A 23,511-nucleotide genomic window follows, 5' to 3' on the forward strand; every position below is an offset into this window, starting at 1 on the left:
AAACTGTAAATAGCAAACTATTAATTCCACCTATTAAAAAGTCATTTAACTGAAAATTCATCTCTATTGTGATAATGCTAGGAACCAGAGAAAAGTTTAAAAAAAGAAAAGAACCCAGGACAGCCAGGGTAACTTATATGCAGAGTACATCACACAAAATGCTGGGCTGGATGAAGCACAAGCTGGAATCAAGATTGCCGGGAGAAATATCAATAATGACAGGCAGATGACACCACCCTTATGGCAGAAAGCAAAGAGGAACTCAAGAGCCTCTTGATGAAAGTGAAAAAGAAGAGTAAAAAGTTGGCTTAAAACTCAACATTCAAAAAACTAAGATAATGGCATCCGGTCCCATCACTTCATGGCAAACAGATGGGGAAACAATGGAAACAGTGACAGACTTTATTTTCTTGGGCTCCAAAATCACTGCAGATGGTGACTGCAGCCATGAGATTAAAAGATTCTTGCTCCTTGGAAGAAAAACTATGACCAACCTGGACAGCACATTAAAAAGCAGACATTTACTTTGCCAACAAAGGTCTGTCTAGTCAAAGCTATGGTTTTTTCCAGTAGTCATGTATGGATGTGAGAATCCATACATAAATCCATAAAGAAAGCTGAGCACGGAAGAACTGATGGTTTTGAACTGTGGTGCTAAAGACTTTGAGAGTCCCTTGGACCACACAGAGCTCAAACCAGCCCATCCTAAAGGAGATCAGTCCTGATACTTTGGCCACCTGATGTGGAAAACTGACTCATTTGAAAAGACTCTGATGCTGGGAAAGATTGAAGGCAGGAGGAAAAGGGGACAGAGGATGAGGTGGTTAGATGGCATCATTAACTTGATGGACATGAGTCTGAGCAAGCTCCAGGAGTTGGTGATGGACAGGGAAGCCTGGCGTGCTGCAGTCCATGGGGGTCACAAAAAGTCAGACATGACTGAGCAACTAAACCGAACTGAACAGCCAGGACAGAAGTAGAGATAACAGCATATATAGATTCTTGGACCTAGTAATTCACGTCAGGGAACTCACCATAAAGAAATAACACTAAAAGGGTGGGAAAAGGATGAAGAAACTGCCTGAATAAATGATATTCACTGCAGTATTAAGTATCAAAGGGAAAAATTAGAAATAATTTTAAGCAACAATATAGGAGCCTCAGTTTTGGCCCATGCGCTGGATGGTAATATTATACAACCATTAAAGTATTTGGACACATTTCCTCACTTTAAAAAATGATAAAGCCTTCAGAAATTTAACCATGGATATAAAAGATCTGTACACTGAAAACTGTAAGACGCTGAAAAAAAAAAGTTGACAAGACAAAGGGAAAAATATTTCATGTTTATGGATTGGAAGAAACTAACATTATTAAAATGTTCACACTATTCAGAGCAATTACTCATAGATTCAAAGCAATCTCTATCAAAATTCCAGAGATTTTTCACAGATAAAATAATCTTATAATTTGTATAGAAGCACAAGAGGCCCTGAAGGGCCAAAACGAGGAAAAACAAAGCTGGAGGCTCACACTCCTCATTTCAAACTTTAAACAAAGCTAGAAAAATCAAGACAGTGGAGTACTGGCATGAAAACAAACACAAGGACCAGTGGAACAGAGTGGAGACCCCAGAAACAAACCCATGTGTATACAGTTCAATTAACCTATTACAGACGTGCCAAGGATACCCAACGGGGAAGGGGTAGTCTCTTCAATAACAATGCTGGGAAAACTGACTCTGCACATTCAAAAGAATGAAACTGGACCCTTATACCTTACACAGAAACCGACTCAGAATGGATTAAAGACTTAAACTCAGACCTGAAACCATAAAATTCCTAGAAGAAAACAGAGAGATAAGCTCCTTGACATTGGTCTCAGCACTGATTTTTTTGGATACGACACCAAAAGTACATGCAACAAAAGCAGAAACGACCGAGTCTATTATCAAACTTTTAAAAAAAGCCTCTGCAGAAGAAAGGAAACAATCAACAAAACAAAAGGCAACCCATGGAACAGAAAAAAAAAATTTCAAACCATATATCTGATAAGGGGTTAATATTATGAGTTAACAATGGTGATTAACATTCTGTAACTCCCTTTATATAGTATAAAGGGTTAATATTTAGTATTATAATTCTCAGTAGCAAAAACAAACCAAACCAAACCAAACAAACAAAACACCACCAACAACAACAAAGAAAACAATTTAAAAATGGGCAAAGGACCTGAATAGACATTTTTCCAAAAGATGACATATGAAAGGTCAACAAGCATATAAAAAGGTGTTCAACTACACTTATCATCAGGCGAATGCAAATCAAAACCCAAAGAGATGTCACCTGTTAGGATGTCTATTTTCAAAAAGGTGAGATAACAAGTACTGACAAGATTGTCAAGAAAAGGGAACCCAGGTACACTGTTAATAAGAATGTAAATTGGCGCAGCCACCACGGAAAACAGAAGGGAAGTTCCTCAAAAAATCAACAGAACTATCATATGATCCAGCAATCCCACTACTGGGTACATACCCAAAGAAAATGAAATCAGTATCTCAAAGAGATATCTACACTTCCATGTTCAACGCAGCATTACCTCAATAGCCAAGATATGGAAACAACTTCAGTATCAGAAAATAGATGCATGGATAAAGGAAATGTGACATATATATGTATATATACACACACATAAGCATGTATATATGTATATGATGCTAATGTGAAAAGGTAAGACATATTAATATAACTATGTACTTGTATATATTACTTCGAGACATATATAGTGAGAATATACACAAGTATATACACTAAGGTATATTATAGATATGTGAATATTATTCAGCAATAAGAAAGAAAGAAATCCCGCCATTTGGAACAACACGGATGAATCTGGAGGACATGATGCTAACTGAAATATACCAGACAGGGAAAGACAAATACCATATGATCTTACTTATATGTGAAATCTAAAATACAAAACAAATAAACAAACCTAAGAAAACAGAAAGAGAGTCATAGGCACAGAGAACAAACAGGTGACTGCAGGGGTGGGTAAGAAAAATAGGTCAGAGACTAAGAGTACAAACTACATATAAAATAAATAAGCTTTAAGGCTCCAATGTACAACACGGGGAATAGAGTCAATATTTTACAATAATTATAAATGGAGTATAACCTTGCAAAAGAGTGACTCATTCTCTTGTACACCTGAAACTTACATATTATTATACATCAACTATATTTCTCAAAAAAAAAAAAGAAACACAAAGTTTCAGTTACAAAATAAATGAGTCATAGGTATGAAACAGTGTGGAGAAAAGAGTCAATAAAAATGTGGTATCTTCGAATGGTGACAGATGGTAACTAGACTTATTGTGGTCATCACTTTGTAAACACACAGAAATATCAAATCGCTATGTTGTGTGCCAGAAACTAACACAGGGTCATAGGTCAATTATACTTCAAAAGCAAACACTCATAGAAAAAGAGGTCAGATTGGTGATTACCAGAGGCAGGGGTGGGAGTTGGGGTAGGAGGAATTAGATGAAGCTGGTCAAAAGGTACAAACTCCTAATTGTAAGATAAATAAGTACTAGGGATATGATGTACAATATGATAAAGTGAACCCTGCTTTACGTTATATGTGTGTGTGTGTATGCACACGTGCTCAGTTGCGTCTGACTCTTTGCAACCTCATGGACTGCAGCCCGCCATGCTCCTCTGTCCATGGGATTTTCCAGGCAAGAATACTGGAGTGGGTTGCTGTGCCCTCCTCCAGGGGATCTTCCCCACCCAGGGATCAATCTCTTACAGGATTAGAGTGAAAACCTAAAGGGAATGTGATAACTTTCTTCAAATATCTCAAGGATGGAAACTGGAACAATTTCAAGGGATAAATGTTCTGAGAAGCTGGGAGTAGAAGCTTACTCAAGGAATGAAAGTTACAGGGATACAGATTTCCATTCAACAATAAAGCTGTCTAAACCCCCGTAAGTGTTTAACAACTGACAGTGTAGTGAAGTAATTAACTCTCCCTTACATTCAAGCAGAGGATAAAGAACATCTGGAACATTGTTATGTACATCAGGAACATTGCTAGGGCACCTCTGCCTTAGAGGGAGAACTGATCAAGAGGATAATCAAAATTCTATCTGTATTAAAAAACAAAAAGTCCTGAGGTCCTACATTAGTGTCTGTTTGCACGGAAGTCCTCAAAAGGAAGCAGGGGTTTAATGCAAGGTGTCGTTGCTCTGTCACTAAGTCGTGTCCAACTCTTGGCGACCCCATGGACTGCAGCATGCCAGGCTTCCCTGTCCTTCAGTATTTCCCTGGGTTTGCTCCAACTCATGTCCACTGAGTCAGTGGTGCTATCTAACGTGGTCCACTGCAGAAGGGAAGGCAAATCACTTCAGTATTCTTGCCCCCAGAACTCCATGAACAGTACGAAAGGGCAAAAATGCAAGGTGAGTGCTCCAGAAAGCAGACGACCAGGAGACGGCATGCAGAAGTTTGCTGGGGAGTCTTCAGGATCACCTCTCTGGGGGAAGGGAGGACATGGGAACTGAGGGAGAAACTGGGTTGGGATGCAGCCACAGTGACCTTCCGAGAGAGAGGCCAAGAGGGCTGGCTGGACCGGCATACGCCTTACCCATCAGCCACTGCTGCACCCAGGGAAGGGGCGTGGCTTTGGGAGGGGGGCTCCCACTGGCTGAGAGCTGGCGGGGCGGTGGGGGGCCCGACCAGTAGCACAGGGTCTACTACAAAGCACTAGATAACATTTTTCTGCATCAATTACTTCTGTGGAATAACAGGTGTCAAATGCCAAAACAAGACATTGGCACTTCACAACACCGTGCTGTAAAATCTTTAGTGGCTCACTGGTCTCTCTTGAAAAAAAAAAAGAAGTGCCAAGTGTTAGTAGCCACTCAGCGGCTCTTCTGTGACTTCATGGACTGTAACGCGCCAGGCTCCTCTGTCCACGGGATTCTCCAGGCAAGAATACTGGAGTGGGCTGCCATTCTCTTCTCTTATTCAAAAACAGCCATGATTAACCTGTAATATTCAAATTAAGGGTAAAATCAAAAATTTTAAAACCCCTCTCTCTTGTCCAGAAATAAGCCATTCCTTTACTCTTTGACTACCTTCTAACTGATAAGCTTTCACTGTGCTATTCTTTCATCCTGTTAATAGTAGGGCATTAATTTATAAAATTATCCATACCATACATATGTAATTTCCATAACGTGAACCGAAATTCAAGTTCAATACCATGAAAAATAACCAATTCCAGAGAAGAACACAAAATTTGTTTCATCCTCTAGATACGTTCTATGCATATACTTCAAGGACAATTAATAATTATTTTTTAATTCCGTACTCTTGAAAAATAGGTGCATAACATCTAGTCTTGCACAATTACAGCGGCTGGGTTTTCAGCAAGTCTCAAGACTACTTTACCCTTGTTAAAATGCTGCTGATGGAGCATATGCTCAGCTATGATGCAAATATTAACAAGGCTTTCCTTTTGCTCATGAAGCATATGTTGACACAGAAAGCGTTGTGGACAGAGGCAAGCAGGGTCTGCCCTCACACTGAATTATCAGGAAGGACACCTCTTCAGACTGATCCATTTTTAGAGGAAAAAAAGTTCAAAACTTAATACAGAAAGATTTTTTTAAACGATCTTTTCATACGAAGGTAAAGTAGCTTCTTGTGATGTATCTGAAACGCTTCTGAAAGTTCAAAGAAAATAACAAGGAAAAGTGAACCTACAGTACTACAGTCAAACTGCTTAATTCAGGAAGATTTAGAGAAACGAAATTAAGGTCAATCGATAGAATAAAATAAACAGGTGGTTTTCCGAGCCGCTAAGCTTGCACTGATTGCCATAGCAGCAAGTGAAAACACAACTGTTTATTAACATCAATCTTGCTAGCTTTTAAGCAAATACTGTGTCTTGTACATTTCAATGTATTCTATTCAAATCTAGCATACCCTTCTATACAAACCTGGCCCTCGATAATATTTTTTGAAAGAATGAACTCTTGTAAAATCTCCGCACTGCGTTCACTGGAGGAAAAATTATATTAGAACCGTCTAGATCAAATTTATTTACTTGGGCTCTCTATCACAGAGCCCAGGAGCTTACAGACCTTCATAGTTTTTGACTCTTATTGTTCACTGATCTTAGCTTGACCTCTCTAAATGTTTCTCAAATACATAAACCTCAACAAGACTGTTTCTTTTAAAGGATGACTAGTTTTCTAGTAACAAACATGTTCAGTATACAACTGAATCACTTTGCTGTTCCCTTGAAACTGAAACATTGAACAGAAATGACAAGAAGCTAACAGAAGCAGATGAGATTGAGAGGAGGCTGCAAAAATACACAGAAGAACTGTACAAAAAAGGTCTTAATGACCCAGATAACCATGATGGTGTGGTCACTCACCTAGCACCAGACATCCTGGGGTATAAAGTCAAGTGGGTCTTAGGAAGCATCACTTTGAGCAAAGCTAGTGGAGGTGATGCAGCTGCAGTTGAGCTATTTAAAATCCTAAAAGATGATGCTGTGAAAGTGCTGCACTCAGTATGTCAGCAAATTTGGAAAACTCACAATGGCCACAAGACTGGAAAAGGTCAGTTTTCATTCCAATCCCAAAAAGGGCAATGTCAAGGAATATTCAAACTACCGAACAACTGCATTCATTTCACATGCTAGCAAGCTGATGCCCAAAATCCCTCAAGCTAGTCTTCAACAGTACATGAACCGAGATTTTCTAGATGTTCAAGCTGCATTTAGAAAAGGCAGAGAAACCAGAGATCAAATTGCCAACATCCGTTGGATCATAGAAAAAGCAAGAGAATACCAGAAAAAGATCTACTTCTGCTTTGTTATGCTAAAGCATTTGTTATGCTAAAGCCTTTGACTGTGTGGACCACAACAAATTGTGGGAAATTCTTAAGGAGATGGGAATACCAGACCACCTTATCTGCCTCCTGAAAAACCTATATACAGGTCAAGAAGCAACAGAACTGGACATGGAACACGGACTGGTCCAAAACTGAGAAAGGAGTACGTCAAGGCTGTATATTGTCACCCTGCTTATTTGACTTAAACGCAGAGTACATCATGCAAAATGCCAGGCTGGATGAATCAGAAGCTGGAATCAAGATTGCCAGGATAAATATCAACAACCTCAGATATACAGATGATACCCTAATGGCAGAGTGAAAAAGCTGGCTTAAAACTCAACATTCAAAAAACAATGATCACAGCATCTGGTCCCATCTCTTCATGGCAAAGAGATGGGGAAACAATGGAAACAGTGGCAGATTTTATTTTGGGGGGCTCCCAAATCACTGCAGATGGTGACTGCAGCTATAATATTAAAAGACGCTTGCTCCTTGAAAGAAAAGCTATGACAAACCTAGACAGTGTATTAAAAAGCTGAGACATCACTTTGCAAACAAAGGTCCGTCTAGTCAAAGCCGTGGTTTTTCCAGTAGTCATGCACAGATGTGAGCACTGAACCATAAACACGGCTGAGCACAGAAGAACTGATGAACTGTGGTGCTGGAAAAGACTCGAGAGTCCTTGGACTGCAAGGAAATCAAACCAGTCCATCCTAAAGGAAATCAACCCTGAATATTCACTGAAAGGACTGATGCTGAAGCTCCAGTACTTTGGCCTCCTGAGGCAAAGAGCTGACTCACTGGAAAAGATCCTGATTCTGGGAAAGACTAGGGGCAGGAGGAGAACATGGTGACAAAGCATGAGATAGTGAGTTTGAGCGAACTCCAGGAGATACGGAAGGACAGGGAAACCCGGCGTGCTGCAGTCCTTGGGGTTGCAGGGTCAGACACGACTTAGTGACTAAACAACATTAAAAAAAAAAAAAAAGTTTGGGGTTTTATTGTTTGTTTGCTGGTTCCTTTTGTTTTTTTGTTTTGTTTTGTTTTGTTATAAAGAGCAGATATCAGTTTTTCTGCTGTTATTGTTCTGGTTGTCCGTTTGACTCACTTATTTCCTATTTTCCTAATAAATGCATTCTCTTCTCAATATTGCTTTGGCTTCACCCCACCAGAACTTCAATCTGGCACATGTGTAAGATCCTAGTATCTTTACCTAATTGTACAACATTTTGTTGCCAGTCTTCAAGATCCCTAACTTCGTCTTTAATCATATCTATTTGATTACCTAGCTGATCTTTTTAATCTTTCAAATTCAATAATCATAGCTTTACCTTCCATAAACTTTGTTGTTCTAAATCATCTTTTTCCTAGCAGACTACATTTAATGTGTGCGTGCATGCCAAGTCGCTTCAGTCGTGTCCGACCCTTTGTGACCCCAGACTGTCGCCCGCCAGGCTCCTCTGTGCATGGGATTCTCTAGGCAAGAACACTGGAGTGGGTTGCCCTGCTGTGCTCCATCGGCTCTTCCCAACCCAGAGCGGAGTCTCAGGGATCAAACCTGCGTCTCTTCCATCTCCTTGCCATTGGCAGGCAGGTTCTGTGCCAATAGTGCCACCTAAGAAGCCCTTATCTATTTACACACCTCCTAAATTCCCGAGTGTGCTGACTCGTGCCTTTTCTTTCATCCTATTTGTTTTACTCAAATGTCCAACGATCCCTTGATATTCATTCACGCTGCTGCTAAGTTGCTTCAGTCGTGTCCGACTCTGTGCGACCCCATAGACGGCAGCCCACTAGGCTCCCTCATCCCTGGGATTCTCCAGGCAAGAACACAGGAGTGGGTTGCCATTTCCTTCTCCAGTGCATGAAAGTGAAAAGTGAAAGGGAAGTCGCTCAGTCGTGTCCGACTCTTCGCAACCCCATGGACTGCAGCCCACCAGGCTCCTCCATCCATGGGATTCTCCAGGCAAGAGTACTGGAGTGGGGTGCCATTGCCTTCTCCGTGATATTCATTCATACTTAAGATAAAAGACTGGGCCGATCCACAAGCGCACGTGAAGCAGGCTTCCTTTCTGGCATGAGGTCGTTCACGGAGAGGCTCAACCTCAGGGCTCTAGGCAAGAGTATAGGACGCATCAAATGATAGGCTTTCCTCCATGGTATGGGAATGAGGACCAAGCAGCAGGCAGGTGGGGAGACAAAAACAAACCTGCCGAAACCAAGGAAGTCTTGCCTCTGGTGTGAAGCATTTTAGCAGACACTGCCTACAGAAGGCTCAGGCTTCCTTCCCCAGCACCCTGTGTGTTGTGGGTGCCCACCGTGATTTTAAGCTCTGCTCCTCGCTCAGGTCCCTAAACCCACTTGGGGAACCCTCGCAAACAGGATGTTGACTTTCTCGAGAGCACAGTCTAAGTTCTTGGCTGGGGTGGGGAGTGGGGAGGGGTGTTGGGGGGTCACTGTTACAAATGGAATACTTTAATTTCCTGAATTTTGCTCCAGGGCTCTTCTCACTGGCAGTTGCTCGTCACTGTTAAGTTCTCCTTTTAATTCACCTTTGCACCTGTGTCTTATGATTTTTTATTTTTGTTTTTGCTTCCTTTTGTCAATCTACTCCCACCTGTTTTCAGTTTTCCAGGAATTCCTTATAACTTTCGGAGTTATGAAGGTTTGTTTTCCAGCTAGTTTTCCAGCAGTGGTAGAGATTTTTCTTAATGTCTATTTTGTCATCATCTTACAGAGTTTTTGGTGAGAGAGGAGCCTGATACATGTGTTCAGGCTACCATTTTACTCCAAAAATCTAGTTGATCCTCCTGAATTCCAAAATGAAACATTCCTATGTAATTTAATTTTATTCAGAGCACCCTAAAGCTAACACTTTGCTGGGAACTGAAAAAAAAAATATCATCGTTCTCAACTCCTACTTATTGGTGGAAGAAGAAAAAAAAAACAGATTTATGCCTTGTCTAGTTCATTAATAAAAACTGATTATAGCCTAGTTAAACAAGTTAAGCTCCATAAAAGAAGGGACATTTAAGCAGTATTTTGCACAGGGGAAAAAAACAAACGTATGTAAAAAATGTGATGAGAAAAGCAGTCCTAGAGAAAGAAATGCTAACTTCCCCAGATTTCAAATGCGAAGATTTACTCATTTCATTTAGAAGGAATCAAGAGCGTGATCCAATAAAAAAGCAGTTACAATAGATCGAAAAGCCACTGAGGAGGTAACAGTTTGATTTTTCAAACTGGATTCGATTTCTCTAAGAGTGTAAATCCATATGTATTGCTTCTACAAATTATATCCACATAAAATGCCAAGTCAACAAGCATTTTGTAAGTATGCTACATAAATCTTTAAGAAAACAAAAGATGAAGAAAAGATGCAGCCATTTTTCTTTTAAAAATAAAAAGTCTGGAAGGGAAGAAAAATATACAAATATGAAAATTCATTTCCACATCGAGATCATGAAAGATCCCAGGAGCTGTTTTAATATTAAATATCTCCCTTTTGAGTTCGTAGAGAATTGCTACAGGAATTCACAACTACAAAATGGGAGGGAAGAGAAGATGATGTAAGCTGCTTTAAAAAAAAAAAAATCTGGTTGTATTAATAGAACTACTGGGACTAGACCAGAAAGCACACACTAGCTTCATACTTACTGGTTCCCTCTTGGCAAGGGAACTCCTGATGGCCTCATACAGAATTTTAAATACCTAGAAATTTCACATACAAATCCAGGCTTCACTTGTCTACAACAATCAGGGCTCCACATTCACATGTAAAAGTAGTCAACTGGAGCCAGTGATAAGGACTGGCTCTGTAGGGAGAGAAAACAGAAAAGCCATGGTCTGGTGTCAGCACTTCCACCAGGGCTGATTTCAAGCTCCCACTGTGATAGTGAGGACGGGAGGAAGCCCACCAGGCGCATCCCAGGAACCAGCTCTGGCACAGCCGTGGCAGGAACTGGGTGAGGGGCTGCCCACTGAAAGGGAGGAAGAGCTCTGTTCTCCAGGGGTCCCGTGGCCCTCCCCTCCCACACTTGGCTGCTTCAGGCGTCTGCGCTCTTCTGTCCCTTCACCCCCAAGAACTCTTGACTAAGGCGAAGCTGGTGGTGGTCCTGGGAGCACTGCACCCAGACCACACACACACACACACACACACACACACACGCACACGCACGCACGCACACACACACACACGCACACACACCACTGTTTAGGTCTGTGTGTCCCACCTTACAGGAAGGACACTGATGAATCGGGGTGTGTGGAGAAGACAGCCACTTCACGTGATGGTGTGGAAGACTCCCAACAAAGAAGGGCTGCTAGTGCTGCCGATGTTTGGACAAGATGCTGACTGGGGCAAGGCTTCGCAAGGCACAGGAAGGGGAAGAGAGGATGGCGACGGAGGAACGAGGTAGGTATCAAATGAAAAAAGGTCAGTGTTTATTTCAGCCAAGGATTTCTGACTCTGATATTTTCAATTTAATTGCAAATGACATTAAAATAGCTCAAAAAAGTTTTTATGTGTATTGAGAAAAAGTAAGGATTTCTAAAGGTTGAAAAATATTCATTTAAAGTTAACATAATAAAGTAGTCTCAAGTGTCTTAAGAGCTATTAAGTGGAAGAATCTATTTCCAACAACCATTATGCTAGTTAACAGGCCATTATTTCCACCAGTGAGATCCATTGCTAACACTTCATATGCTAATTTGGTCAGATATAAAACCACAAGAATAGCAGAGACACTTGTAATTTGTTTTTGGAGGGCAGCCCTTCTGATTAAATGCCAGGTGCCCACCCTAGGAAGCACTTTGATGAAAGCTTCTGACGACACCTAGTGCGTGTCTTCAATAAACTCCTAATATATCCTGCCTATTGTTTCATGCAGCTTTTTAAAGTATAATAAAATGGGCTACTGAGGAATGACGTTTTCACTGCCACTATTCATGAAAGGCAAATAACTGAACGCACAAAACATTCGTAACTCCAACCTTCAGTGAAGTTAAGTCAGACAGAGAAAGAGAATTGTCGTATGATATCCCTTATGTAGGGTTTCCCTTGTGGCTCAGATGGTAAAGAACCTGCCTGCAATGCAGGAGACCCAAATTCGATCCTTGGGTCAGAAACATCCCTTGGAGAAGGGAATGGCTACCCAATCCCTTATATGGGGACTCTAAAAAGAAATGATAGATATGAACTTATTTACAAAACAAAACAGACTCACAAACTTAGAGAAGGCGCTTATGGTTACCGGCAGGGGGGGACAGTTAGGGAGTTTAGAATCGACAGGTTCACACTGCTGTGTTTAAACAGATAACCAACAAGGGCCTGCTGTACAGCACAGAGAACGGTGCTCAGTGTTGTGTGGTAGCCCCCGGAAGGGAGGGGAGCTTGGGGGAGAATGGACACATGCACATGTACGGCTGAGCAGCTCTGCTCTGCACCAGGAAGTATCACAACACTGTTAATCGGCTGTACACCAATATACAATTGAAAGCTTTCTAACAAACAAAAGGCAGTGAATTCAGTCTCCTTATTTTGAGAATCAAAAGGCATGGGAACATGAACCCAGAAAAGACGACAGCTCTCCAGGACCAGTGGTTTCATCCCCTGGAGGACTATGCACCACCCAGCAACAGCTGACACCCAGTTATTAAGTGCTGGGGGTCGGGGGCTACAGTCCATGGGGTCGAAAGAGTGGGACACACCTTAGCAATTAAAACAAAACAACAACATTCTGATGATCACAGCAGCATGTGATTGCACATGAAGGTACTGAGGTAGGGGGGAGAAGTACCTCAAGCTTTCTTTTTTTTAATCTTAATTTAGGCATCCAAAGTCCTAAAGCTTCATTTTCCCCTCTGACACCTCCTACTCAGCTTACTGCAAAAGTTTTGCAAAGTCTACAGTATTACCGAGAGGGATTATCGAGGTACTCCGTTGACTCGGTACGTTTTTGGCAGTAATGGTGATAATTAGAGCGAAATCATTTTTGCTGGTGTTCAATAACTTAATTCCTTAGAGATGAGCCTTTACTCCCATGGTTACTTTCTTATCTACAGATGTTTGTTAGAGGCTGATCAGAAGCACCAAATGGTCCATGCTTGGAATATGAAGCAGAATGGAGAAGAACCTTCGCCTCGAACAAGTCTGGAAACTCACGCACACCCACAAAACCTTAGGTTCTCAAGTCCAGCCTATTCCCTTACTCAGTGTCTCTGGACAGTGGTCACCTCGTCTCTGCCTGGCACTTCGGCAGTGAGGCATCCTGTTTCTTTGCAAGCAGCCCGTGTCAGCAAGAGCTGAGATTTGCCCCTTGAGCAGACCGAGGTACTCACAGGGAAAGAAAGCGCAGCGTACAGAGAAGTTCTGGGGTCGTCACCCATCCTCCACGCATGGCTGATCACAGCTACTAACACTCGGGAAATGCTGGTTCACTGCCTGGGAAGCCTTTTCCAAATGAAAACCTTCTTGCTGACTTATTGGTGGAGGGAGCATACACAGTTTTATTTTTAATCCACAGCTGTGTCTTCAATGCCTTCCACCTGAGGACACCCGAATAGAGGAACGAGAGGTTAGACTTCAGAGTCAGGCTCCTGAATTCAAACCTCAGCAGCGCCAGGACCAGCTAAGCATCCTTAGGCAAGCTATTTAGGTGCTGTACGCCTCTGTTTCCTTGTCTATAAAATGGGACTGAGCACAGTACCTCCTGAATAGGGCTCTTGTGAGAATGATAATGCAGTGACCCTGAAACTGAGGTCCACGGGCAAATGCTGGGGGGTCCGGGAGGAGTTTTCATTTGCACTGGTATTTCACTGAGAACACTTAAAAAAAAAAAAAAAAAAAAATCTGACATAAGCATATCCTGAATGAGACACCCACCGCTTATATAACCATAGTGCTGGCACACGATTTTGGTGACTTTTGTGTTTGCGTTTTTCCCCCTGGGTCTCATAAGAAAAGGACAGAAACAAGCCTAGTATGAAATGGAGGTCTCTGCACTAAAAGCAAACCGGTTTATGCCACCATAACATATGCAGGGAGAGTTGCAGAGATAAAGTGGCAGGGGAGCTGTGGCAAAGGATACACGGCAGGACGGGCAGGGTGACGTCAAAGGGACTGACCGCGGCTCACCAGTGCCGGGCGCCACACGCTAGCAGAGCTGGATTTATCGTCATCTACTGGATCGTGGCGAACTTTTATGGGCTACGTTTAAATTATAGGTTCAAGTTCTGGCTATGAAGTTGTAAAAGAACTATACGCGTAAAGATTTTATGCCCAGTTTTATGCTTATGTATATTTAAGTCACGTTGTAATAAAGATAACCAAACTGTGGTTATGCAAGAGAATGTTCTTGTTCATAGGAAATACATACGTAAGTACTTATGTAAAGAGTAAAGAGGCATGGTATCTGCCATTTGCTGTCAAATTTTCAGTAAAAATAACCCACATATATGTGTGTGTGTACACATATACAAACACTACATACATACATACATACATATAGAGAGACAGAAGGAAATAGGATGAGAACTATAAACAACGGGGGGGGGGGGGGGGGGGCTTCCCAGGTGGCGCTTCAGGTAAAGAATCCGCCTGCCAGTGAAGGAGACGCTCGAGACCCAGGTTCCGTCCCGGGGTTGGGAAGATCCCCTGGAGGAGGAAGTGGCAATCCACGCCAGTATTCTTGCCTGGGAAATCCCAAAGCAGAGGAACCTGGCTGGTTACAGTCCAGGGGGCTGAGAAGAGTCAGACGCAACTGAGTACACATCCATGAACAACTGGAGAACCTGGTTAAAGGATCCTGATAGCCCAAGAATTACTTCATCTCACGCCTAGAAGCATCCGGCCCCTCCTGGTTAAAGAGGCAGACCCAGAAGTCCCCGAGGAGTATTACTGGACCAGTGACTCAGTAACTCACACCTGGGGGGAGGGACCCATGCTGGGGAGGCAACTGCAGAATGCTTACCAACACTCCTTCCCTCCGGTCTCTGGAAATCATGGCCACAGGAGTCCGGTCTTGGATACCTGGTGTCTCTACAGGCGCTAGAGCACAAAGGCGCACAGCACACGTGCAGTGACCAAGGCCGTCACCTTAGGCTGCAAAGGATCTGATCGGCGGGCTCCCCATCAGGGTCTACTGGGCAGTCTCAGTGGAGCCTGCTTTGGGGAAACAAGAGGGACCTAAACAGGCTTAACCGAAGGGGAGTGACCGCCTTCTTGAGCACTGCCTTTAAAAATCAGAAGAAGACAGCCTTAGGCTACGACAGCACTGCTTCTAAAGGGGCAGTCCTGTTCGCTCTGAGTGGGTGTGCCAAGGCCTCCAGGGCTCTTGACCGAGAACAATGTGATGACATCACCCCGTCCAGCCGCACAAGGATTCCAGCTCCTCTGCACAGCCTTCATGCCCCAGCGGATAGTCAAAGCTCCCCAGGACATGAACGGAGGAGCCAGAAGCAAGTTTATCCAAGGAAGGAGATAAAAAACCAAATCATGTTTTTTCACCTACAGGTCCCACCCAGTTCATTTGCAGATCCTCAAGTCAACATAATGAGTCATGACCCAATTTTTACTCAGACAAAGTAAAATGCAAAGAAATACAGACAACTCAAGCTATAACTGTGCAAGAGTGAAGGTAAGAACTGTTTCATGAAGTTGTTCTATCAGTTATGTCAGTATGAGCCCGAGGGTCACAAGGTGAAAGCTTTTCTTCTTCTGGGCCGTGGCCAAAATGTTGGAAAGCCACGGTGTCAGGTGCAGACAGCAAAGACAAGAAGACGGGAGGAATGGAGAGAGAGAGAGGATGCAGGGCGTCTCTAGCTGCTCTGGGCACAGGAAGGCACCGCCTATGGCACCAGGATCTACACACATGGTGACCTGACCGGCAGGCAGTGCTGGCCACCCGGGAGGACAGAAGTCCATCGGAGAAGACAGAGTGCGAGCGCGACTCCTCTTTACCGTTAAATCGATAGGTTGACGATTTAACCTTTGACTAACCGCTGGGGCATGAAGGGTGTGCAGACAAGTTGGAATCCATGTGCTCACTTTGGTCATGTCTGACTCTCGCCCTCCAGGCACCTCTGTCCATGGGATTCTCCAGGCAAGAACACTGGAGTGGGTAGCCATTTCCTCCTCCAGGGGATCTTCCCCACCCAGGATCAAACCAGAGTCTCATGTCTCCTGCGTTGCAGGCAGATTCTTTATGGCTGCGTCACCGGGGAAGCCCCAAACAGAACCCTGTTTGTTGTTTAGTCACTCAGTCATGTCTGACTCTTTGTGACCCCATGGATATCGCCTGCCAGGCTCCTTGGTCCATGGGATTCCCCGGGCAAGAATACTGGAGTGGGTTGCCATTTCCTCTTCCAAACAGAATCTATACAATGCAAATGTCCACACATCTGGGGCATCAGTCCCCATGATAACAAAAAGCCAGTGCTCCCAGGAATGCTTTCCCTGGAAGGATAGCGGTAATTTATGCTTCATCAGTCAGTGTTCAGTGACCTTCACCACACAAGGAGTCACTGAGTTTCTAGGAGCAGATGCAACAGCAACACTGTGAAAGCCACCTTTTTTCCCTACCGCTCTCCGTGAGTCACTCATGCTAACCTCATTTGGCTTGTTCAGATCATATAAGTATTCGTTAGATGAAACAAAGGTACTGTCCCCGCCACCAGAATCCTCAAAAAGAAAGCTACACGCTCCTTAAAATTATTCCAGCCTAACTGAGGAAGTCAACAGATAAAAGAACTCATAATCAAGACACATAAAAACAAAATTACCAAAAGGAAAACATTCTGTACACATCATGGTGAAGTGCCCTGTCCCGGTACAGACACACCCAGGTGCTGTTACTAACATCGGTGCCTATGCGTCCTGTCCTCAAATTCTCTCCTCAAAGTTTGACTCCTAAAAAACAGGCTTGGTAAAAGGTTGAGGTCCCAGGTGGTGCTACCGGTAAAGAACCCTCCTGCCAATGCAGGAGGCGCAAGAGATGCGAGTTTGATGCCTGCATCAAGAAGATCCTCTGGAGGAGGAAATGGCAACCCACTCCAGTCTTCTTGCCTCGGAAAACTGCAGTCCATGGAGTCGCAAAGAGTTGGACACGACCGAGCACACACTATTGTGTGTGCTCCCAGCACCAGTATTAATAATCTCTGCAAAGAGAGATTCTTCAAGCACATGGAAAATTGGCCATCGTGTTGCATTTTCATTAAGTACCTTCCAGGATTACTCAGGGTGCTGATTCAATCAATGTCTCATGAGCAGTGGAATAATTATTTTAAGTAAGCGTATTCCTTCTAGGCCATCCAGATAAGTAGCTATTGTGTTTCCACAAAACCACCATTTCACTATTGACTTTATCTCTGCAGTGTACGGTTAAGGTATTTCTTTGATTCTTCACTGGTAGACATAACGAAGCCTTAAGGCTATCAGGTATTAAGTACTCAGCTCCTAACAGATACTGTTCTCCTCCAAATGCTAAAACAATAGCATCTTCAAAAATGCCCAAGTCTCTGGCTCCCCAGCAGCAAAAGGAAAGAGAACCAGAGGTCACCCACATGAGCTGGAAACCTGATCTCTAGTAGTAGAACATTTTTCTGCTTGTAATAAGACACCCACCTCAGATTACATACACAAGACTTTTTTTAAAGTTGAGGAGAATGTAAAGTATAAGAGCAACTTACAACAGAAGCTAAAACAGAATTAATCTAGGGCAGAGAGCGCTGAATCAGGCTGAAAAAGCTCAAATGGGTCTGAAGAAATCTACAGAAAGGCTGTGAACTTAATGCTCAGCTCTGTCTATAAACTGCCTGAATTTTCATGTCCTTACACTGCTAGGTAACAAAAAAATACAGTGAATTTCTGGTTCTTGGGCTCTGCTCTCTTGTGGGTGAAGTGCAGAGCACCATAGCAAAACAGTTTCTCAAAAACGCTGCCCATGTTAATAATAACAATTACAGACATCTTTCAACTTTTTTTTCCCCCCACTTATCTTTAAATGTCAGAAGTGGTCCAGAGATGCTGAAACCATTACAGAAACCATTACAGAGGGGACCCCAGAACCACGCCGGCCCACTGTTAAACCAACTGGAGCCCAGAACAAAGTCTACCCTGTGATCCTTCTGACCTACACAGGCATCTATCCGTCCTCTTAAAGCACTAATATCGTGTTCATCGCAGGAGGAAGGTAAGAACTCCTCTCTCCCTTGGCAGCGTCCTTCGGTTTCTGTGAAAACAGCTCTCCCACGCTGTAGACACCGCAGATGCGTGGCGTCTACGTCACAAGCACGCCCAGTCTCCCCTGATGAACATTTCACAGCCGCCAGAGTCAATGCAGAAATCGGTTCCTAAGCTCCATAAGAAGGGAATGGCTACCCACTCTAGCGTTCTTGCCTGGAGAATCCCACGGACAGAGGAGCCTGGTGGGCTACAGTCCAGGGGGTCGCAGAGAGTCGGACACGACTAGCGAGCGATGCAAGCTCCATGGAGGCAGGACTGCCCTTGCCCACCCAGAAATGCCCCTTATCCACAAGTACTGCTCACACAACTGTTCGCTATTCAGGCCTCCAGGCTGAGCAGACGGATCCTAAAGCTGGGCTCCGGGAGGGAACCCAAGAACGTAGTAGAGGAGGAGAAGGAACTCACCCTCTCTACACTCAGGACACAAAAGCCACTCCAAGGGCACCACTTACTTTTCATATGCACAAACACGATGCTGTTTTACTGATCCGAACTCAACATCACAAAACAGAGAAACTCAAAACGTTGTCTTATTTTTTTTTTTTAAAAGCTTCTAAATTGGCTATAGTAATGTTTAAAGAAATCTGTAACCAGCTCTTCAAGTCAGTAACACTTGCTGCAATCTTAGCAGCATAAAGGGGTTTTTGTTGCTGTTGTTTCGATAAAAAGTCTACAACCTGAGCTGCCAGTGCGGAGCTCAATGTCCTTGGGAATGAGGCTTAACATCCCTGAGCTTCAGTTACTTAGGAAGGGATAGTTACAGATGTACATTATGTCAGAGGCTGGGGAAAAAAAACAAACTTCAACGGCTGTTTCATGCAATCACTCATCTAAAGATGGTCGTGCGTGAGTGGCAGCGGAGGGGACGACGCTGCAGACGCTGTAATAACATAAAGGAGTAGATCAGGTCCCACCAGAGGGCCCCACGCAGCGCGCGCAGGACAGGGCAAGGCAGCGGCCCCAGGAGTTGAGGCTACGGCAAGCTCTGCACACACAGTAGCCCAGGTCATCTTCACAAAGACTTCAGAAGCAGCTCTTGCCATTTCCTGTGACTAGCGAGAGAGCTGAGGCTTAGACAAACAAAAGTCCTACCAGCGAGCAAAAAAGCAGATCTCGTGTCTCAAGGAACGTGTGCTCCAGCTGCCAAACTTGTCGAGAACTAACCCAGAGAGTTGCTCCTCCTTCCACAACTTACCAGGTATGAAAGTTCCACCTCAAAAAATCTTTTGTTAGTAGCATTGCAGGGCTTAGAAAAAAGAACCCTCGACATGGCTTCCACAGAAAACGGTCATTTCTGCAAATATCAACAGTGAACAATAGCATTTAAAAACAAAGGTGCCTGAGGAGGAGCAGGAAAATCGCTTTAACACAGTGGCAAGCAACCCTCCAACATCGGTGTTCTCCCCTCTTCCACCCCTCTCCCACCGCACCCCAGTATGTGGGCATTCCCCACCCCAGTATGTATCCTCTCTCAGCTGTACAGGTGGGATTTGCACGACTATTTCCAATTATACACACACTTCCAATGACAGATGATTCTGGATGAGTCTTCACGTCTCTAGTTCTCTGCTGGTCAATCAGTCTATTGACAAACACCTATTTATCGAAAGTTCTGGAGACACACGGAAGGAGCATCTCTACTCCACATCCCGCTTAAGAGAATCTTTCGGAGGAAAGGACTTCCTGAGGTTAACAGCTGAAGCCCTAGAATCCAAAGATATCATTTACAAGACTGACATGTTCTGGCTCTTGAAAACAAAAATAAGGACGCCAAGCTGTTTATCTCTGAAGAAAACAAGCCAGGCTCACAGCGTGCAGCCCCGAAACCATGTGGAGAAACACCTGATGTTACGACGTTGCAGGAGGCAAGGGGGGAGAGGAGCAAAGCACTTAGAATGGATTCCTGACTTACGTTTTTCGTCATCAGCGTGTACCAGCGATGCGGCCCTTGACAAGACATCCAATGGGGTCTCCATTCCTGGTTGGAGCCTAGAAGGGAAAAGAAGAATTTAAAAGGAATTCGAAAGATTCTTCTAGAATTCTGGCAGTTACCCATGAGATGGTGACTCCTCCATTAAATGCAGATCCCAAGGCTGAAGATGAAACTAATTCTGGCCTGGGATGAAAGCCAACAGACGCGGTTCGGGAACAGACAGAGAAAGGGGTTAAATTCCGTTCTGTCCACTGAGCCAAACCGTGCCAATTCCAGGAAGCAGCTCAAGTCAGGACTAAAAGAAGGGAGGCTGTGAATATTCGTGCCCATGTTCTTTGTGCTTATAAATGTTTACATGTACGTATAACAGCAGGCCTGTCCAGACGTACCCAGTAAAATCACCTCTCAGAACAAAAGCTACTCTATGAGCACAGCATGACGCCAGCAACACGTTTGTTGCAGAGCTGGTGGTTGTTGGTTTGTTAGTTTTAGCAAAAATTACGACGACTGAATCGCTCTGTTCTTTTGCCTCCTGAGGTAAGAGACTCTACAAAGCTGTGGAGCTTAAAATATGCAATGGAGTCATGAAAACTGTGTGAATTCCACTGGTGAGTTAAATGGCATTTTAAGTCCAAAAGGGATCTTTATTCTAAAATGTCATTATTTTGTAGCGATCACTGCCACCTATCATGCTTTTTAATAAAACTTGGATTTTTATTTTTAATTCTGTTTTCTTAAATTACAGCACAGCTATAAAAGCAAACACTGAAGAAGAGCTGAAGGTGGTGGAAAACCTAGAAAAATTCCTGTTTGAGATTATTTAAAAATATACGCACACACACGCATGCACTCACAAACAGTTATTAGGAAAATGGATCCTGTCAGTTCAACTGAGAAAAAATACCTGAAGTGCACCCTTTAGATACACTCAGCATTTATTCAGCATTCTTCAGCCTTTACTGAGTACCTACTGTGTATGTGGTCATGTACTGATGTGAGAGTTGAACCATAAAGAAGGCTGAGTGCCAAAGAATTGATGCTTTTGAACTGTGGTGTTGGAGAACACTCTTGAGAGTCCCTCAGACAGCAAGGAGATCCAACCAGTCAATCCTAAAGGAAATCAACCCTGAATATTCATTGAAAGGACTGAAGCTGCAGCTCCAATACTTTGGCCACCTGATGCAAAGAACCAACTCATTTGAAAAGACCCCGATGCTAGGAAAGACTGAAGGCAAAAGAAGCGGGCAGCAGAGGATTAGATGGTTAGATAGCATCAGTGACTCAACGGATATGAATTTGAGCAAACTCTGGGAGATGGCAAAGGACAGGGATGCCTGACGTGCTGCAGTCCATGGGGTCGAAAAGAGCCGGACACGGCTTAAAGACTGAGCAAAACTGTATGGGCTGGTACTAGGCAGAGCAGAGCAGCTTTGTTTCACAGTATTCATACGTCAGGCCTCAAAAAAAACCATACGCTCTTGATCCTGCAATGTGACTTCATTCAATAAACTTTATTGACTACGTACCAAGGCAGGAAAAATAAACAGAGCCCAGCAGTTGGCTTCAAAGAGCTTTCAATTTATACAGTAGACATGCCAACAAGAAAGCTAGTTTAAGGCAGAGTTTTTCCCCCAAGTGTTTCACTGGATGTTCATATTTTGTGAGGAAAATTTTTTTTCTACGATAAATAAGTTTGGGAAACACCAGAATAAACCACATCAAGCGATTTCTTTTCCTTCTTGGGATTTTGATGGGTTGCTGTGCCTTCTGCACGGGCGGAGGTGGTAGGGAGGGCAGTCCTATATCCTTGAAATCTCTCAAATTTCACTGGCCCTTCTTTTACCCTGAAACACCTCTTAGGGGATACTTAGGGAAGTCAAGGATTAGGAAGAAATGTGCTAAGTGCCAAAACAGTGCTACTGAAAAAAAAAAAAAAAATCCTGTAGAAATTTCAACAAATTTTGAAAGGCTTTGTGGAGAAAACAGAAGGTGAGGTGAGCCTCTGAAGAATGAACATACAAGTACAGAAGGGAAGGACAGAAGCGGAACGCACTGAAGAACCAGCGGCCAAATCAGCAAGATGAGCGGTGTGGGGCCAGGAAGTGAGCGAGGATGGAGATCTGGACTGACGCCACGTCACTGTGGGACAGAGGTCTTTCACGGGATTTGGGCTGGATTTTGTGTCAATGAACAACCCACTGAAATCTCTGAGCCGAGCAATGAGTTGGCCATCGATGTGCTATTCCAGGAAAGTTATCCTGGTAGCAGCTTACAGACACAAAAATCTGCAGAACAGAAAGCTGAAGGCAGGGGATGATCTGATGTGATGGGCAGAGAGCAATGAATGGGGCTTCCCTGGTGGCTCAGATGGTAAAGACTCTGCCTACGTTTCAGGAGACTCGGATTCAATTCCTGGGTCGGGAAGATCCCCCGGAGGAGAAAATGGCAACCTAATCCAGTCTCAACATGAAAGAGGAGAGTCCAAGAAGGCTCTGAGAGGCAGGGAGGACACGTAAATAGTAAATTTCTTCTTTTTCAGAGACAAGGAGGGAGCAAGTAAACTCAGAGGCACTCGAGAGAAAAATGAATGACACGCACAGTCCTCATGTTTCTTATAGGATAGAAAAGATCACCTCCAGAGTTAAGAATCGGGAACTTGCTCAAAGGTGGAGAAAATGAAAGTCTGGGACACACTGACAGGAAAAGGCTTGCTGAACGCACGAAAACTCAGTTACTCTGTTCACCCAAGCCAGCTCCCTATTCAGGAAAGATGTGAGTTGCAAGTCTTTTATTTTGATTAAGTAAATGCTGATAAGCAGTCTACTCTGTAGGTCGGTATTTAGGCTCACAATTCCTAAATTAATTGCTTCAGTAAGCTGAAGGACAACTCTTTCAAAATTCTAAACACCCAAAGATACATGTTAACATATGCCTCTTACACAAAGTATTTGCCCAGAGGCAAAATATCGAAGCATAGAGATACCAAAGGACACAGAGAAGTAGGTCCAGAATTCAAGCATGCGGAAGAGCAGATATTTAAGCTTATTCTTCCCAAGTGATTTAGGTTCAAAGCAGGTAGATAAGAAATTAGGTGCTTTAAAGGTCCCCTATGAAGCACCTGCCATCTGCTGCAATCTTATTAATGCCACCAACCAACTTTTATTCACAACTATTGAGTTCAGCAGACAGGTCACAGAGGAACAGAAGAGATCACGCCTGCTTTTAAGACGTTACAACCTAGTTCGTGAAGTACATGGAACAGGGTAACAAAAGGCAAAATTTAACAGTAAAATGTGTAGTGTGGGATAAAAGAGAGATCATTGTCAGCTCAAGTGTTTACCCCGTGAACACGTTTGTGTGTGTGTGTGTGCTTTAAAAAGCCACTTCAAAGGTTTCCTTCCCATCCCTCTCCCTTGGGC

The 23,511-nt window shown here is 43.5% G+C and overlaps 1 protein-coding gene across 8 annotated transcripts in view; it reads right to left on the minus strand.

Annotated features, from left to right (window-relative positions):
• The window catches only part of VGLL4 (vestigial like family member 4), a 156,550-nt gene that overhangs the window by 122,903 nt on the left and 10,136 nt on the right, over positions 1-23,511 (minus strand). For all 8 annotated transcript variants that reach the window (XM_070776873.1, XM_070776876.1, XM_070776871.1 and 5 more), the window contains exon 2: positions 20,072-20,148. In XM_070776873.1, the coding sequence (XP_070632974.1) occupies positions 20,072-20,135 (64 nt within the window). In that variant the 5' untranslated portion in view covers positions 20,136-20,148. The remainder of the gene's footprint in view (positions 1-20,071; positions 20,149-23,511) is intronic.

This window comes from Bos indicus, chromosome 22, assembly GCF_029378745.1.
Source record: "Bos indicus isolate NIAB-ARS_2022 breed Sahiwal x Tharparkar chromosome 22, NIAB-ARS_B.indTharparkar_mat_pri_1.0, whole genome shotgun sequence".
Lineage (NCBI taxonomy): Eukaryota > Metazoa > Chordata > Mammalia > Artiodactyla > Bovidae > Bos > Bos indicus.